The following is a 19,744-nucleotide window of genomic DNA, read 5'->3' as shown; positions in this document are numbered from 1 at the left end:
ACTTCTGCCAATAGATGTCCCTTTATCCCACACACTGGACCTCACTAACAGGATTACATACCAAAAGAAATAATAGGAGTCTGTGCACAAAATCCTTTGTTTGAAAAGAAAGATGGAAAAATCATAACTCATTCATGACTTTAACATATCTTATGCCAATCAGTATGTTGACACATCATTATAGCTGTGGATATTAACATGAGCCGCAGCTCTGCAGTGAATGTTATTGTGCATACTGATCCATTGCTATAAGGATCATGTAGTTTTAAGCCATTTAACAGAGTGAATGCATTTATGTGAGTATAATAAACACACTTGTAATTGGAAACACATTTTTTTGTAATTAGAAGTCTAAAATTACCACAATGCAATTTCAAATAACACTGAATTGGCATGAACCACCAAACCACAACACAGATTCTTATCATGTTTAAGTACACACATACGAACCATCATTATCATTAACAGAATGTAAACTTTGTTGTATTACATTGATTTATGCTCCAGGCTCATTCTAATGTTTTCATGAGGCTGGAAATAACATAAATCATACATCTGGATCATCTTTCTGCTCACATGGTAACTGACGTGAAACAGTCTATGGGACACTCTGGAGCCATTTTACCACCAGCATCAACAAAATACCAAATAATGGAAGAATAGTGTAACGTTGCAGCAGAGTGCTTCCAGCACTGAGGGAGGTCTGGCAAAATGGAGCTGCTCAGTGCCCAATGAGGGCAATTTAACAGTTGTACAATAGCAATTTCAATTCATTAGTGGCAAAGCACTGATAAAACCAAACTAAACATTGCAAAATTACCCCCATATTACAATGTGTTTGTTTTGTTACCTTGTTTGTCTCTAACAGCTAAGGTTGTATTTTTAACAAGAGTTTCCTCTTTTAAATCTTGTGTAGTTTGAAATCCAGAAACTTCGCATTTACTGTGACCCCGAGCAGAACAACCGAGAGACTGCGTGTGAAATACCCGGTGTTGTAAGTACAAGAGTCTGCTTGGCTCTAAACTTGTTTGTTCAGGCCAAAAGCAACAAAGATAACTTCTTCTCACCTACTTGTCACCTTGTCCTGCCACATCTGTTTGTGCTCTGAGACTCGCAATTTCACCATCAGTTACCTCCACACCTCATACTGCATGAAATAAAGTGGTTTTCTCACTTTGTATCTCATCAGCACAGTCTATTGTAGCATTGTGTAGTGAAAGTGTAAAGTCAGCATATTAATTTCAAGTCACATCTGTTTATGCATAAAATAATTTGTTGGAGGCGGACCCGTGGCTGAGCTTCAAACATTTTGCACTCAGTATATTTTTTTATAGTCGGCTGGCTCTCACTGTGTTTGCGAAGCAGTGGCCCATTGTTATGTTGGCTTCGAAAATGCTATAACCACAAAGCTGGTGCCAAATCACTGCTTTTAATGTGAGGAAGTGGGAATAAAATATCAAAAGAGACAAGATGAGTAGCCTAAAATTACAAACGCTTGCCAAGTATACCAACGCTCATCTCCTCTGTCTGTGTGCTTTTTAGTGGCTTATTTGCAATGGGATCTAAAAGTTCAGTTATCAATTTCCTTTGGATGGAGGATCAGATGCCTCTCTGGCAAACTCACACCCTTTGATTTAAAAACAGAAGACTATTCAGTTTACAGCGTGCATGTTAGCAGATAAACCTGCTTATTCAAGTAAAATACAGACTCATTTTGACACACACAGCAGGTCAGGTAAGCTTTTGTGTTGACAATGGCTAATATTAAAAAAAAGGAAGAATGTATTAATTTAGCTCTATGCACATTCAGAGCATATCTATGATTCAGAGTCTGGGGTGGCATATTCTGGACACAACATGGAGGTGGCTGAACTGCTTGATAGCAGCTAACGGTGCTAACTCCATAAAAAGCGCTTCAACAGAAAGAGCGCTAAAGCTAATAGTGTTAATCAGAGTGAAAACTGAAGGGTGGATGCTACACCTTTGGAATGACGCCATCCCGATATCAGTGGTAACCGCTATATGAGTGCAGTGCAGAGTGGGGCTACTTAGCCGAGATACAAAGACGGGACTCACATGCACTAACATGCTGGCACAGCCAGACCAGCTACCAAAACAGAGAAGCTCACATTAGGCCCTACAACACATACAGAGGGAGTGCGACTGGACGCTATTACTCCATCATATCTTTGTATAGCAAATAGTGGTTTGCTGCTATATGAATCAATCAATCAATCAATTTTATTTATATCACAAGTATCACAAATCACAGTTTGCCTCACAGGGCTTTACAGCATACGACATCCCTCTGTCCCTAGGACCCTCGCAGCACATAAGGAAAAACTCCCCCCAAAAAAAACCCTTTAACGGGGGAAAAAACGGTAGAAACCTCAGGAAGAGCAACTGAGGAGGGATCCCTCTTCCAGGACGGACAGACGTGCAATAGATGTCGTACAGAACAGAATGCTCTGAATCTCGCATACAGAACCTTAATCGTTTTCAGGCTTCAGTTTTGGATTTTGAGACTTTACAATCATTCATTGCTAAATGTCAGAAATGGTTAAAAATGTCCAAAGGTACAGCTTCATCTGCTTGTTTTGTCCAACCAGCAATCAAAAACCTAAAGATATTGAGTTAACAATTGTAAAAGTCTAGGGAGAGGATAAGATAAGCCAGCTATTTTTCACATTTAAGAAGCAGGAACAAGACAATTGTGGCATTTTTCCTAGCAAACATGACTCAGAAAGATTGGTTATTAAAATAGTTGCTGATAACTTTCTATCTACTAAATTAACTGACCAATCCTTGCAGCTCTGATTCTGTAAATGCACTCAATGTCTGGTCCTGTATACTATCTATTAGAGCCTAATTTTGTTCATTGCAGTGCTCCAACAGTCCTGATTACCCTGAACCAACTCAAGAACCTTGTGTCTGTCCTCCCGGACCTCCCGGACTTCCAGGAATAAAGGTCAGTTATTTTTTTAAAAAAAAGTTACCTTTCATTCTTTGTCTTGTGTCATTTTGTTGTTGTGTATACAGCCCTTACTGCCACACTAAAAACTAGACTACAAGCAAAACTAGCCTGTAGTTTGCCAGTCGCTGGAAGCAAATGTTGGCATTGTATGCTTCTGCAAACCACAGATGTGTCACACTTGCACGTTTCATACATATTACATCATTTCTAAAGTAAGGTCGCTCTGATTGAATGTATATGAGCTGACGTCATTCTCGGAAAGCAGAGGGGATGGTGTATGGTGTGACCCCTGTGCGAGATGGCTACCAATCTGCAGACCAATACAACTAACAAAACTGTTTGTTTTTTGACATCAGTGGCATTTCAGCTGTGATCATGCCACCAAAACTGGGTATTTTAAGCCAAAACATGATCTCTTCCTAACCACCTGGTTTTTGAGCCTAAACATAACCACACATTATCCACAGCATTGCGTTAAGTTTCAGTATATCCGCTACATAATAACGTACAAATGTAACATATCTATTGTTTACAGACATGTCAAATGCCGGCATTTATTGTGGCTATGGGTTTCCTGTAGAGGTGAATGCTAAAATGCCCACACTGCTGTGAGATGTCAGAGTGTAGAGCCTGTACCTGGTTTGGCACAAAGCTCTACTTCGTCCAGCTCCACAGTGTTCAGACAGTTGGCTAAATATTTACTTTCAACAGTGGTATTCTGTTGAGATTAAATGACAGAAAAATAATTAATCTTTAACAAGGTTGGTTTATGCGTTAACTCAACAGTGTCACAGAGTGACAAAGAGACTAAGTGGCTCCTGTGTGGAGACAGAGCACAAATGCACTCTTCTTCACAGCTTAGCCTTGAGGGAATGTGTGCTGAATTCTCAAGTGATGTCTAAATGCTGCTCTTTGTGTTGTATAATTATGGGATGAACACAAGAAGTTGCACATTATCAATAGGGCAAATCCAAGTACAGTCATTACAGCCTGTACACACAGATTTCCTTCGTGCCAGACACACTGCTGTGTAGGTGTTAGCACTTAATCATCTGTTAAATATACAGTTACCTGCTGAAAACTACAAATTGTGGACGCAGCAAATGACCTATTTTCTCCAGTTAGACAAATTGTGGCTTGCTGTTGTGAGGAAGTTATGGTTAGCCTTGTAAGATCTTGTTGTAATGGGCTGTTTGCATGAAGGAAACCAGACCACTGCAGAAGATAAACACTGGTTAGAGTGGAAAATTACCAAAGTAGGAAATAAAACCTACATGTTGCTCTTTATTGATCACAGGGTATCAACCAAATAATAGCAGCCCTGGTCATAAAAGCCTTTACACAGAGACCACAGAGAGATATTACCTTAGCAACAAAGCTCTTTGTTAATAAAACCTACATGGGTTCAGGCATGTTTGTGTTTATAATGTCCCAGCGATGCTTTTACTACATTTACTAATAGATCCAAAATGCTGGGACCATTGCAGGCAGATGTTCCTTATACCCCCACATACTGTAGTGTTCAAGAGCATCTTACACTACATTCAGATGGTTTATAGGTAAATTAAATCAACACTCTAAGCCAGAAAAAGCATACTGTTACCAGAGATGTTATTAAATGGATTCATTTATGCTGCTTCAAGGTTGCACGATAGATGTGCAAACAATTTGTTTTAGTTACATATTAAATAACCTCATTCCACCTTCTTTAGGGAGATCAAGGAAACACTGGCAAACCTGGTCAGCCTGGAGCTGGTGGTGCTGATGGTAAGCCTGTGAGTACTACATAGTTCAATATACAAACATACAGATCATATCCGCCAGCAACACTGTCACAGCAACATCCAACAGCATCTGAGAAATACCAAAAACAATTGAGTTAATGTGCCCGCTAAGTCATGACAGTTTGTTCATTCTATGTGGTCGGCCTGCTTCGGTGGTAAATATACTTATTTACTTCTTTTTCCGAAGGGTAAATAAAAAACATCTCTGATTATACCACTGCTGGCAACACAGTGGTGATTTTGTGTGATGAAAACTATCCAAAAGTGAACCACATGTTCTACAGCATGATCAAACACTCACCCCGCAGCCTAAACCTCTTTGAGAACATGCACACAGTTGAGGGGGTTCAAAATGTTTAACTGAATGTGTGCATCTATTGTCTTTTTCCCATTTTAAGGGTGTCCCTGGTATTAGAGGAAGTCCAGGGCCGCCAGGTCCACCAGGAGCAGAGGTAAAGAAAATCTTACTTCATTTGCCTAAACGTTAAACTCTGCAAAAGAATTGAAGATTTAAAGCTGGTTGCCTTCGTTTCTTTCAGGGTCCACGTGGGTCAGACGGGTACAAAGGCGAGCAAGGGAGGCCTGGTGTTTCGGTAGGAAGGTCAAAAAGCACAACTGGTTTAATTATCATGCTGTTGCACTAATTTGTGACCACTGTGAGCGCATTTGTAACACATGTCTGTTCTTTCAGGGCGAGAGGGGTAGGCCTGGATTACCAGGAGCGCCTGGACAACCAGGAGAGAAGGTGGTGATGTTAATTATTCAAATACTCGATAATACAGTTTCCAGATGTTCAGTATTATTTATAAAAGGTTTAGCTGAAGCATGTAAAATTTCCGAATGCACCGACTGACCAACGCTGAGAGAAAAATGACTTCCGTAGAAAACAAGTGAGACTTAAAAAGTACAAAACACACATTGAATTGTCAAGGTAAATCTTCCTTTTATGAGATCAAATGTAGGATTAACAGGAAATCCCTGCTAGACACATTAACTTGATCCGTTTGAACATCATCGCATCAATCACTCTAGAAACCATATGTTATGAATATAAAGCCAGATCCCCTGGGGGAGTAAAAAAAAAATACAACTTCTATACGGTAGGACATGAGGGAGAGCGCAAGGGCTGTCTGAGACTTTTTAAATGTGTTCATATTTCCTGACTTTTGTTCTGCCCTTTCTTTAGAAAGCTCAAACAGTTCTCTGCTATTTTTAGAGAGCCAGTATCTTGCATGTCTTGTTGCCTTTTTTATCCCCTCACTTGCATCTCCGCCTCACTCCTTAGTTTCCCAGTTACAGATGTGAGGTGGTGATGCAAGGAAGGCATGAAGGTAGAAAACCCAATAGAGTCTAACAAAACAGATCACACCCCTACAGAGAGTAATATATGTCTCACAAGGCTAACAGTGAGAAATAAAACCTTGTAATTCAGTGTGACAGTGCCCCAGACCCTCTACTATATAGCCGCGAAGGCGTGATCGTGAATGAATCTGCTTGATAAAACCTGACAGCTCGACATCTTTCACATTCAAGGCGAGGATTAGAATCTTCAAAGCCCATGCAAAGTGTCAAAATGTTAAGGGATCAATACACTATTAAAAGATAGACTAGTCTACATTGAGCGGTGTCCTCAGATGGATAACTGCCTCTTGCACTGTTCAGTCACACAGACTGGAAAACATGCATGCAGTTGATGCTGCATGTTACTAGCATTCGTCATAGATGACTATGGCTCAAGACGTAGAGCAGCTTGTCCCCTAATTTGAGGATTGAGGGTTCAATCCCCAGCTCCTCCAGGCTGAAGTATCCTTGGGTGAGATACTGCACCAGAAAACACTCCTTACGGCTATGCAATCGGCATGTGACCATGTGTGATGTGTGAGTGATTGGGTAGGGTATTTATCATGTCAAAATATAAGAGCTGAGCCACTTATGTCATTTCTTTGCATCAGTTTTCCATAGGTGGCAGACTTGTTTGACTGTGTGAACAGAGCCGCATCGCGCATGTCCAAAAACCCGCTGATATCCAAGCCTTTCATAGTGTTTGAAAATTAGCTCGTTTTTCTCCCTCTGATGAGAAATGTGGGCTTTTCTTTTGAGCATGCATCTCTACCCCACAACCTTGCAAGCTGTTGGCGAAATGATTTGTGTACAACACATCCCCAGTGTTTTCATGCACAGGGCTGACGGTAAACAGGCAAGAGGGCTTGTGTTGCAAACTGAGGTAGTAATTCAGAATATCGAAATGGAATATGATGTTTACATGACTGCTATCAAATACAGAATATCGTCATATTCAGAATAATATTGGAATATTAGTGTAGTCAATATGCAAGAAGGTGAAAAGCATGTGAGCCACAAGAGGAAACCACCTGTAAGATGAAATATGTTAGCTGCCACAGCCAGTTCAAATTAAAGTAGAGCAAATTAATTCAATAATCCATACAGAGCAGCCCGACAGTCCCACAGCTTATCAAGAACTGTTTTGCTCTGACTCCTGTGACCATTTTGCTTTCATCGTTATTTTGAGGCACAGTGAGGTAATACATCCTCTCTAGATTGCATCACCTCTGTCATATCATCCCACCTTGTAATCAGTGTGACCACAGGAGGTTCATGCCAGCTGGCTGAAGTGGAGAACAATTCAAGCAGTTAATGTCATTTTGAAATTTGTCTCAGCTGTCTGCAGACACATGTCTGCACCTGGAGCAAATCTCCCCGTACCATCTGTCTCATTATTAGAGTTTCACTCACAGGTCCAGGATGTATCAAATTAAGTTTTTACTAGTGCTTGGACTGTCCGCTCAACTTTGTTTGATTTGGTGAAACACTTTGGAATGTTGCCACGAACAAAAAAAGGAGAGAGAACACAATGATAGAGTGCACTGCTTAAGATCAGGTGGATTAACGAATCTTTTGATATCCTATTTCCAGTAATGCTTACAAGATGATATGATCGTAACTTTTAATGATCTGTCAAAGTGCTCTTTTAGAATCCCATAATTACACATCTAATTAGTGTAATGGTCTGATGCATCATGAATGATGAGATGAGCGTCTAGAGAATGTGCACTGCTAGTGATTTTCCACCACTTCTTACATGGCAAAGCGAGACAGCTGCCAAACATGTTAAATAGGTTAAATAGGTTCTGAAAAGAGATGAAAATTTTACAGTGCTGTAGATAAGACGGTAAATATTCTCATACCACTACTCACATGTGGTCAGCTCACATTCAGAATTAACTGTATTCTTATTATCTGTATTGTGAAGTCTACAGTCATGCAAGCAGATCATTAAAGTTGTACTTATGCTGAGTTCCAGACAAGTTGGAACAGGAAAATTTCTAATCTCCTACTAGTAAAAGTACAATGGAACACCACTCAAAGTCAGAGTTCCTACTTGTAATCTCGGGGCAAATCCATTCACCCCGACATCATGGAGAAGCAGTTGTCACACAAAAATGTAAGCACCCATGGTAGCGCACATTCTACATGGCAAACCATCAACTAGCAGGCCATGTAAAGCATATTTAATTAAAGTGTTACATATAGAAATATATGTAAACTGATGTCAGTATATAGTGGGAATGTTATAAGGTCGCTGGTTACAGGAAACAGTCTCTGAACGTTATCATCTCCCCAAAGTTATTCAAGCCAAAATGCCAAAAAAGGTGAAAACATACTGAAGATACTGCACTGCATTGCTGAAAGTTGCAGTGTATGTAGACTTGCCAAAGAAACATCAGTTTGTCTTGTTCAGCCATGTTGTTTTGTTTACTTTTGGCATCATGCACCTGGCATGTCGGAAGTTGGAAATTTCACCAGGGAAATTCCAACCTCCTACTTGGACTGGAACAAAGCATAAATCACAGTAGTGCTCTGACCTAATGCTACCATCACAAACATGCTAAGGTGCTCACAATGAGCAGGCTAACATGCTGATGATTAACAAGATTACCTATCTTAGTTTGTTGAGATATTTTAACTTGGATCAACCAACCGGCCAACTTACAGATGACGTTGTCTTCCATAAAGCCATGCTGCTACCATGGCTAAAAATACGTAAAGCAATCCCCTTTGTATAACATAGCAAAGAACTCAGATGCCTTTTGCTCTCCACTATTCAAAGTCTAGCCATTTGACATTCATCTTTAAATTATTCTCAGTAGAGCCTAAAGGGAAAAAAAATTACAAAAGTTTTAGTCTTGGTAACTAAAAACCTGTCATGTCTGGGTCAAGAGGTGCTTGCACCCCAGGAAAGCTTAAAACCCTGCATGCACCACAGAAGAACAACCAGCAGGGAGCCACTTAAGCTTCTCTTAAAGTCAGAGGGAATCCTCATTTAGTAGGGCATAAGATTTTTTTTGGAAAGAAACGCATTTACATCTACCTTTCCAAATCGTTCCTATGTTGTAAGACCACCCAAGGGTGTAGTCTCATTTTCCTGGCATCTATAGAGAGCGGAAACACGAGACGTCTGCTAAATTAAGTCTGAGGTACATAATTCAAGGACACAAGAGGAAGAAGGAGTGTTAGCTGCATCGCCATATATTGGCAGTGTTTGTATATGCACAGTCTGCAAAACGTGGTCATGAACACAGCAATATATCACCTTTGAAGGAACATTTTATTGCTAATTATGTTATATTATATCATTACATCCAGTCTGTGCTAATGATCTCTGTGGGTCATTAAAACTGTAACTACATTCATTTTGACAGAAATCTGTGTTCCTGGAGAGATATCTGATACATGTTTTCATACCAGTGGAACATGAACACATGTTCCTGGGACCTGCTTGTTAACTGAAAACTGATTTTAGCTCAAACTGAAAGAAACAGACTGTCGACACTTTTTACAAAACATTTTTGCACACAAAGCAGCGATAAAAATGTTCCCTGATCCAGCCAGTGATTAAAACATCATTTGGTTTTACACTGTAGCTAGAGTAATTTGTTCCCTTGTGAGTTGATTAGCATATTTCTGAATGATGGAACGCAAAATTTGAGAAAACAAATGATGTAACGTCCCGCCTTGTTTCCAAATGCTGTTTTATTTTTTTCATTCTGAAAAAGTGAAAATGCATCATTCCCCTGAGTTCTGGCACCATTCAACAGATAGCTGACGAACGTCTAGCTTTAGGTCAACCAGTGCAATCTTAAGAATGCCAGAATGAGACAGTAAAACTCGTCCCTCCCTTAAGTTTCAGTCCAAGTTGTTGCAAAATTCATTGTCTATCCCAGAAGACAAGACCACTGCTGGCTAATGCCAAACACTGACTGCATATTTGTGACCGTGTTAACTTTACAGTGGGTCTGTGACGTGCTCTTGTCCCTCACTGTATAACTTGTGCCCCCTGATCTGACTGATATTGAGTTGTTAAAGGGCCAATTCACCCAAAAAAATGTACCTGTAGTGCTTTTTATCAGTTTATATGGTTTTGGTGTGAGCTGTTGAGTGTTGGGGATATTGACCATAGAGATGTCTGCCTTCTCTCAAATATTATGGAACTAGATAGCACTCCACCTGTGGTGCTCAAAACACACAACATTATATACTACACTCTGAAACTCATACCTAAATCAGGGGTGTCAAACATTCGAGAGCAAGTTAAACAATGTGCTGCCTACTTCATGTAAAATTCTGCTTTAGAGGCTTTTCCACCCTGACAAGGATACAGTTCATTGATACAACAATGAATACTTACTGTGGCCATATTTAAACAGGGTATCTACAGGTTTCAGTAAGTTAAATTTAAGACTTTTTAAGACCTTTTTAATGCCACTTTGAATGGAATTTAAGACCGAAAAACTATAAATATAAGCGATGGTGGTTGGGGGGATCCCACTGTACTATAACCAGTGCTTAATTTGTAAAATTAGAAGTAGGGGAACACTTTTGGCCTCTGAAAGAGCAGTGTTCCCCCACTCCCAAAAGTGGGGGAACACTTTTTTAAGCGACACCAGAGCCACTTCACTGTGCAACTCCGAATGGAATGGTTGTGACATCTAGTGTTGTCACGGTACCAAAATTGGGACCCACGGTACGATACCAGTATCACGGTTCTGAGTAGTATTACAATACCACAGCAAAAATAAGGCAGATGTGCCTTTTGTCATTTATAAAAAGATAAATCACTTTTCTATAATACATCAATGATATTTCAGTGGAATAAATTACTTATTGACTTATTCATACTTCAAAAACAGCATCAATAAATGATTAACATAAACACAAAATAAAATAAATAAATAAAATAAGAATCAACCAGCCACCCTCCTCCCCTGACAAGTAAAGAACAGTCCCTTCATAAGTAAAGAACAGTCCCTAAAGTGTGGTGAGGTTTGTGGACTGTTACCTGCCACAGAGAGAAATGTGAACGGCTCGTTTCTCCTCTGACACATCACATGCCTGTGTGCCGCCACAGCTCGGCTGTCCAGGTACTACTGGGCAGTCATGACGCCAACGAAAGAGGAAATTAGGCTACTGGACCTAGAGTCGGACTTCTCTGTTGCCGGTAAGCCGTTATTTTGTGCCGCGGAGCCGCCGTAGGCTATTTGACCGCTGTATTCCTGTCTGTGACCCCATTCAACCCACAACAAGCAGGATTCGCCTTTCGTTTCTGCTGCTGGTTGAAATCTGGACTCGCACAGCGTGCAGAATGATTTATTTTGCTGGCACAAAACTATTTTTAGTCGCAAATGCGAGTAAAATGCTCGCACATAGAGCTCTGTGGAAAACAAATCACTGCCGACAAGTAAAAAGACATAATAAATAATAACTTTCACTGCTCAAAGATACTCACATGTCTGGAAAACAAACCACTACAGCAGCATATTGAGTGCCAGGTGGCCAGCGCGCGCGTTAAGCCCTTTTCACACAGCGCAGACCTCCGCCGACGAACCCATTCATTGTGTATGTGCTACCACCAGCGCGCGCCATTATTTGGACGGTGCATGGATACTCACAGAAAAGTGCCGCGAGAAAAAAAAAAGAAAAGAAAGAAAGTCAGATTAAATATTCCTGCCGCAACAATTTTAAGACCTTTGAGTAATGAATTTAAGACCAATTTAAGACATTTCTAATGAATGTAAGACATTTTAGGCCTTAATTTTAGATACATGAATTTAAGACTTTTTAAAACTTTTCAAGGATCCGCGGATACCCTGTTAAAGATACTGAACATTGTGCAAAATATTGTCAATCAGCAGCTTCACTTCAAAAGAATCTGTATCAAGAAATGTATGGATAAATGCACATGTAATGACAGTGAGAAGTAGACTGAATGTGGAAAAACTGAGACATACTGTTGAAATTGCACTTATTTTTCTGAAGACATCTGAAGCTGTTCATCTGTTTTGTAAAAGGATCAACTTCTACAGAATGTACTTGTAATTCTTTACACAAAAGAAGGGAAAATATTGGAGCTGATGGTACTTACAGGTTATTGTACAATGGTTTTATTGGTCCGGCCCATCTGAGATCAAATTGGGCTGCATGTGGCCCATGAACTAAAATAGGTTTGACACCCCTGATCTAAATTGATAATTAGCTCTACATCTAAGAGGGGAAGTCATAATTTTTGATGTGGGGGTGAATTGTTCCTTTAAGTGTTTTGCTACCTACTGTATATTGAAAGAACCTGTCAAATGAGTTCCAGACTCATAACTGTCTTAAAGACAGGCCAGCATTGACAATGGAGCTTTTGTAGGAGCTTTTGTTGACCATGTCTGATGATGAATGCCTCATTGAAAATCTTTTAACTTTTCTCAGGGCCTAAAAGGATCCACTGGTGTCCCAGGGTTACCAGGAAAAGTTGGTCAAGCGGTAAGGGTGCAGACTGTCCCAAACTTATCGCTCAGTCACTGAACATGACACAAGAAATATAACAATTTTGATTGGACTGTGTGATGTTTCCAGGGAGAAAAGGGAGGTTTGGGGCCTCCTGGGCCACCAGGTTATCCAGGAGACGCTGTATGTATAAAACAATTCAGAATCAGATCCAGAGCTCATGTGATGTTATTATTACTGTGAGTAAAATCCTTTCCTCTGGTTTCAGGGCCTGCCCGGAAGAGATGGAAAGGTTGGACTTCCTGGGAGACCTGGTCAAAAGGTCTGTTTGTTTTGACAGCGTAGAACTGTATGTTACAAAAGTCATTCAAGGATCAGGAGAATAAAAGAGGCATGGGGCTGGCTAAGCGTGCACATTCTTAAAAGACTTTGCTGTTCCCAAGAGTTGTGTTGTTGATGTTTGGCAACCATGGAAATAGAGTCGTAGAGTGCTGGTGTCTCCCTTGTCTTTTTCCAAACCCCGTTTTTTAAACTTTGTACACATGAAAGTTCAGATAGATGCCTATGTCATAAATCCAACATGACTTGTCAACATTATGAGAGAGTGTGTATGATGGTGTGTCAAATTAAGAGCTCATCACTAGGGACTGGATGAAAATGAAATGTATTAACAATGTTTTTGTTTCTCCGATGTGTTAAGGGAGAAGTTGGAGCTATGGGTATTCCTGGTGTTGATGGAAGAGAAGGCCATCCTGTGAGTCAAAAACACAGATCACTCATTGTGCATGTTTGTGAGCTGTTGGATCTTTCCTCAGACTTCTAGAAATTGAGGATTTGATGCAAATTGTGCATGACTGAAATATGACATACTGTCATACTGAATTAACATTGAAGGGAAAGAAAAGATGAGCTTTATGTATGTAGTACTTTGCATTACGGTTTACAAATTGTAGTTGACGTGAAATTATACTGTAAGTAACAGAGGATTAAAACGGCCAAATACCGTACAAGACCTGATTTTATGGATCATGTAGATTTGCATGCATAACGTGTTTTACTGTAGCAAGACTGCAGTGTGTTAACATACTGTCAGCAGTACAGAGAGCACCCCTGACAGCCAGTAAATTAGGGGTATTTCCCCTGTAGTTCATCCCAGGATAACCCTGTTATGTAACAAGCAGGCTATAATCTAAGGCAGTGAAAGTAACTCAGCGAGGGAATGCTGCGGTGCTCTGGCAAATCTGTTTTAGGAAGAAAGTGTTTCAACTGGGCAGCCACCCCACTGATCATGATTATAAGTGTTGTCCAAAAGTTTGCGATGGGTCTACAAAAGATGAGTCAGTTGCTCCACAAGGCTGTAAGCCATTTTTCCCCACCAGAACAATAGAGTTAGCGCTGTATCCAAGGAGACAGGATTAGTACTGTACTTCCTCAAGTTAAAACAAGATGAACTTAGCGTTGCAGTGTCTGCCCCAAGACGGGGATTTCTCCACTTATAGGTAGAGGATGAGTCTCTGGGTGGCTCTATCTATATCTCTGTCTCTCTGCCTGCCTGTCTCATCTATTCACTAAGAACATATGTTACTCAAACTTCAGTCTGAGGCAACCACTGAGCATCTGCAAACATTTATCTCAGAAGAAAAAAACGTCAAAACAAAAAACTAAAGAGGCTCTCCAGGGTAGTTTTGCTGCATGTGTTGAACCACATAAACTTTCAATGTATTAAACCACTTATTCATACATTTGGATCTAATTTACTTCTTTTTCCTATGTGCAACTCCTTTTTTCTCTTATTGCATTGATCAGCAAATAATACATGTGCACAGTTCAACTGCAGCACAAAGATTCATCTCAAGATCGTACACTTTGACACACAGATGAAACTTTAGACAGTGCTGCAGTTTAAAGAAGGAAATAAACTGAAATATTCTTTCAGAAATCCCCAAACCATGTTTCTCCACTTATGTGTACAACTAGCCAACCGTAGCTGGGGAGTGTAACATTTTGGTAGACATTTCTTGGTGCACCGTGTCAGTTCAATCAGTTCCTTTTATTGAGCAATTGGCTACAATTGTTACAAACACAATGAAGTAATTCTTTCATTGTGAGAGGACACAGACTGGAACCTGTGGTGCTTCATGCTGCTGTTAGTCTCAGTTCAGAAACCCTGCATATGAAAATATGCGGTTACACTGAAAGAACTGTAGTTCTGTTAAATATTGTGAACCTCTAGCAGTAGATAATGATAGTATATATTTAAAGACATTAGTCAGGAGTCGAATAAGAGACAAACAGAAACGTTAAAAGAACAGTTCACCCCAAAATCAAAAACACATATTACCTCAGTGTCTGAGGCACAGAGGCACCCTTTGCGAACGTATGCTATGTACCGGGCGGTGGCTATCTGTGACGCAGTGGGCAACAACTATAGTATTAAGAGCGATGGTTGGGTCAAACAAACTCTGCAGAACTGCTTTTGTTGCCTAAATCTAACCATGGACTTTTGTTGCTTAAACTTAAGGAAGTAAACCTAAAATGAAGTATTTTACCTACGTTGTCAGTTTATTTTGAAAAAGACTTTTGACGTGTAGGTCCGTTGACAAAGCGGCAGTAGGCTACTTGACGAGATGGGATGAGAACGTGTTGGTGGCGCTCAAAGCACCGAAAAAATTAACTCAACAGCACTGTCACTTTCTAGAAATCATGATCCGGTCACTCAAGATAATCTACAGACCTTGTTGTGAGCAGTTTCATGTAGGAACTATTTCCTTTCTACCAAACTACACCCGCCAATGGTATCACCGCTCATACAGATGTGTGCATCTACTCATTGACGAGAGGCTCGTGCTCGTGACATGAAACATGAAACTGCTTACAACACGGTCTGTGGATTATACTAAGTGACTGAGTCATTATTTCTGGAAGTAGACATTGCTGTAAAGTCCTTCAAATGTATTTTTTGGGGCTCTGACGAGTGCCATTTGGTTCCAATACAGAGAAGGCAGACATTTCAATGGCTCATCCCTTCAACACTCTGCAACTCACACCAAAACAATCTAGAATGATGAATAGCACTTAGGTATGAGAAAAAAAAAAGTTTTTATGATTTGGAGGTGAACTGGTTCTTTAAAAACAATTCCATGTCATATTTTTTTGTCATTCTTGAATAAATTGATCTGTAATTCAGTATAATGTGTTTCTTGCTCCCAGGGTATGCCTGGTTTGCCAGGAATTGCAGGCCAGACTGGACTAAAGGTGAGCTCCTGTTCCTAATGTATGTTCGAAATAACTGAACAATGGTTTGGCGTCATTCCTTGTGAACATGTTTTACTGAAATGTTTTTCATTTAAGGGGGAAACTGGTTTGCCTGGGTCCAGAGGCTTCACAGGATTGCCTGGACCACCTGTAAGTGAACAGCCGTTGGACTTGTGTGTCGGTGCAGAGCACACTAAAGTACTAATATTGAATCTGGAGAGTTACTATGTCGATTTCTTTCTTCTCCTGTAGGGTGAGATGGGTTTACCTGGTGCACCTGGTTTAAAAGGATCAATTGGACCCAAGGTAATCATTTATGCCTGTCAGAAAATCTGCTTTCAAACAGCTGCACTGTCAGTGATGCAGACCTAAAACGAAGCTAGCAGAAATAATCACCGACTTTCTTCTTACCGATAGTCATCAAAAGATTTATTTAAGTATTTAAAATGGATAAAGTGTGCTCTAAATATAATATGAGTTTATCCCCTCCGCAACCTTGGAGCTGTGAGTGCACTGGCTCACCCTGTGACCCAGAAGAGTCAATACTGCATATCACTCCACACAAGCTGGCATTAGCAGCTGCAGGCCGAGCCATGTCATGATTATGGTTCAAAAACAATGTAGTACAGCTAAACAGCTGTCAGCAAGTACAGTGGATCAGTGTGGCATCATATGACATTACTTTACTAATCCTTGTATCATTCAGTCTATGAAACATGCATTGCAGTTGGACAGAGTGCCTTGAGTGTGGATAACATCTTTGAAGCCTTCTAACCAACAAGTTGATTGAAATGCAGTGAGCTGCTTGTGTCAGCGGCATTGCATGTTTTGTTTGGTCACTGTTTTTCTAAAATACACTTTAGCACAAGTAACGATCTCTTGGCCACACCGGCAGAGCTAAATTAAGCGCTGATCCGGCCCTACTGCTTTCGTCAGTGGAATTTTAGTGGAAATGTAAGCAGTCTGGGCTTGTCTGGTCTGGACGCTCTGTCTCCTAATCACTTTTCATTAGCTGATCCGGCTTTAACAGGCCAATGTGTATTGGTAAATGGCACACGAGAGAAAAGCTTTATGGACAGGCAGGCAAAACTTTGATTTTATGGCTGAGCTTCAGACTGCAATTACTGAGGCTTGTTTAACTCAAAAAGAAAGCACATGATTAGACATAATTAAACGTCAAGCTGCAGTACACCAAAACCTCGTGAAAATATGCTAAAACTATTGCACGCATCAATGAAAATGAAATATAATAAGGAAGTGTAAACTGCAGTCCAGTGAGTGATGTGGTGTGGTTTGGATGTTATATCGTTGTATGTTTTCCGTAACATGAGATGTTTTATGTCTTAATCAAGGGGAATAAGGGCGGAAGTGGAAGTCCAGGAAGTCCAGGAAAACCAGGGCCTGTGGTAGGTTTCCATTTAGATACTATAATATGAACCAGGTGGCTTTATTACTGATTTAAAGTGTTGTAATAATTTATTGACTCAGCAAAGCTGCGAGTAAGTAAACATGTGTTTATCCAGTGTAAGAAAATACTGTTTTTATGTCGTGCAGTTTGAAAGGTGTTCTTGTTTTTGATGACTGGTGTTAAATTTAATGCTACTTAAGGGGACTGCAGGGGAACCAGGAAGCGCAGGCCAGCCGGGGCACCCGGGCATGCCAGGCCTGAAGGGCAGCAAGGTATTTTTACTTACATTTTTTTCTGGCAATGTTGTGACACTGTTGTCTCTCCCCCTTTCATCCTGCCGAAATCTTTTCAGACATATGATTTATGACAATGGATATTCCTAATTTGAGCTGTTTACTTGTCAGGGTTTATCAACTCTGGTTAAACTAAAATTAATTGATATTTAGTCATGAATGTTACATTGCCGGAAATTTTAGTTGTAATAATGACTCGACTTCCATATCAGCAACAGACCTACATCACAATCAGTATTTTTAGGCAAGAATATTCCTAGTTTTCTCAGGAAATGTATTACCACATGAAGATTTGTACAAAACTAAGCCAAATGTGAGAAGTCTTCACTGTGCTATAAAATATAGATAGATAGATAGATAGATAGATGTACTCTGACAATATTTTTTGTTTTCTGCAAATCATTTGGATCTTGTGTTTGTTTAACCTGCCACAAAACATACTATAACATCATAATCCTGGCCTTAATGTTTTTCTTTTCCTTAAATCAGGGACAAAGAGGAAATCCAGGTGATAAAGGAGAGATGGTAAGATTCACAACAAAAATAGATTAGTCACACAAGCAGATTGTCCTATGATAGTGATGACCTGTGTAATGCTAAGCTTCAAATTAGATCTTTAAATAATTGCGACTGAGTGTCGTTTATCTTATAAACACTGAGCGCTGGACTGAAACTTTGGTCCAAAAGAAACTGCTACCACTTATCTGTTTAATTCAATTCACAGTGTAGAACTTATCCAGTAACTGTTTCAACACCGTATGCTGTCTTTACTCTAAGTATGTATGTTAGTGAGGGAACATACAATCTTTAATTCATTTCATATAGAAATCAAGAATCCAGTGGAAATATAGCCTCACTTATCGCCTATTGATTGTGGGTTTGGAAAAAACATTTGTGTCTTTTGGAAGTGTAACTTGAGATTTGGTGTTCTTCTGAATTCTGACATGATTTTCTCCATTACACTACACCGGATCAACTTCATGTCATGACAGCATAATCAACTGCTGAACATTACAATGAAGTGTTATCATGAGGCTGCATTCAAAACACATTATCACCCATAAAAACTGCTTCAAATATGCATCAATCATAATGTTTTCAAATGGATGTTCTAATCTGCAACACAGTACTATATGCTGCAGTACAGAGCTGATTTCAGATGCTTTCATGACGATAATCTAGTAATTTTCTCACCAGGGAATGAAAGGTGGAAAAGGAGAGCCTGGTCGGCGGGGGGAACATGTGAGTTACTTTGATCATCTTTGTTGGGTGCTGACAAACACAAGTAGTGCAAAAAAAAAATGCACAATAAAATCTCTCTTATATTTTATTGGATATTTTACTGATGCCTTTTGAACTTGTTTTCTGTCAATGTCAATGCTGAGCAAATTAAGAAAAACCTGAACAATACATTAATTACTTCCCCAAAGAATGGTCCATGTCTGTTTCTGTTACATGGCAGGATGGCTCAAAAACGGAAACTTCATTTTTAAGGTGAATAGCGCCCCCATGTGGCAATTTGTTCAGAACTTTAAATCATCACTCATTAACTCCTTACCTGGGAGGCTTAGCAATCAAATTATTTTTGCTTAGAGTAAGAAGTAATGAGGAGCCGGGGCAAAGCATATCTAATCTATCCATATAGTCCATACCAGCTTTTATGTACAATTAATTTATTTCCATTTACATTTTGTTTTTTTAAGCACTCCTCATCCATGCCATGTTTTGTATATATTTGTATGACATTGTAAGGATGATATTTTTACTGACTTGTTGTTAACTTCTTGGAGTCATGGCCTGCCTGACATAAAGTCATATAATTTCCGAACACATGAAGGTGGGGGTTTGATTAAATTTAGATGCCACAGGCAAATATCAGTGACACAATCATTGACACAATGTGATGCTATTTAACCTATAGGTGGTGCTACAACAGCTTGACACCCACTCAGTAGTCATGAGTCTGACATGCTTTACATTTTTGTGCATATTATGCTCTTTTGATTTCAGGATTTACGCATGCTCCAAAAATCTGCAAATCAGATCCTACCTAGAAGCTGTTTTTCTGTTACTACAAAATAACACACTTTGGGGTTTGTGCAGCCCTGATTGAGATGCATGCCCTTCGAATGCTTTCTAGTTTTTGATGACCTATTCTGACTTTCATCAACAGGGCTCAGCTGGTCCAGTGGGACTGAAAGGAGAGGTATGTTCAGCTGAATAATTTAATGAATGTTCT

The 19,744-nt window shown here is 39.8% G+C and overlaps 1 protein-coding gene across 3 annotated transcripts in view; it reads left to right on the top strand.

Annotated features, from left to right (window-relative positions):
* Positions 1 to 19,744, top strand: part of col21a1 (collagen, type XXI, alpha 1) — a 35,026-nt gene that overhangs the window by 11,931 nt on the left and 3,351 nt on the right. For all 3 annotated transcript variants that reach the window (XM_049600788.1, XM_049600787.1, XM_049600789.1), the window contains 18 exons: positions 917 to 994; positions 2,885 to 2,968; positions 4,687 to 4,749; positions 5,157 to 5,210; positions 5,298 to 5,351; positions 5,450 to 5,503; positions 12,532 to 12,585; positions 12,679 to 12,732; positions 12,818 to 12,871; positions 13,250 to 13,303; positions 15,760 to 15,804; positions 15,901 to 15,954; positions 16,057 to 16,110; positions 17,157 to 17,210; positions 17,413 to 17,484; positions 17,995 to 18,030; positions 18,703 to 18,747; positions 19,679 to 19,711. In XM_049600788.1, the coding sequence (XP_049456745.1) occupies positions 917 to 994; positions 2,885 to 2,968; positions 4,687 to 4,749; positions 5,157 to 5,210; positions 5,298 to 5,351; positions 5,450 to 5,503; positions 12,532 to 12,585; positions 12,679 to 12,732; positions 12,818 to 12,871; positions 13,250 to 13,303; positions 15,760 to 15,804; positions 15,901 to 15,954; positions 16,057 to 16,110; positions 17,157 to 17,210; positions 17,413 to 17,484; positions 17,995 to 18,030; positions 18,703 to 18,747; positions 19,679 to 19,711 (996 nt within the window). The remainder of the gene's footprint in view (positions 1 to 916; positions 995 to 2,884; positions 2,969 to 4,686; positions 4,750 to 5,156; positions 5,211 to 5,297; positions 5,352 to 5,449; positions 5,504 to 12,531; positions 12,586 to 12,678; positions 12,733 to 12,817; positions 12,872 to 13,249; positions 13,304 to 15,759; positions 15,805 to 15,900; positions 15,955 to 16,056; positions 16,111 to 17,156; positions 17,211 to 17,412; positions 17,485 to 17,994; positions 18,031 to 18,702; positions 18,748 to 19,678; positions 19,712 to 19,744) is intronic.

This window comes from Epinephelus fuscoguttatus, linkage group LG16, assembly GCF_011397635.1.
Source record: "Epinephelus fuscoguttatus linkage group LG16, E.fuscoguttatus.final_Chr_v1".
NCBI lineage: Eukaryota > Metazoa > Chordata > Actinopteri > Perciformes > Serranidae > Epinephelus > Epinephelus fuscoguttatus.
The sequence above is the reverse complement of the archived record's forward strand: the minus strand, read 5'-3'. Positions and strand labels throughout refer to the sequence as shown.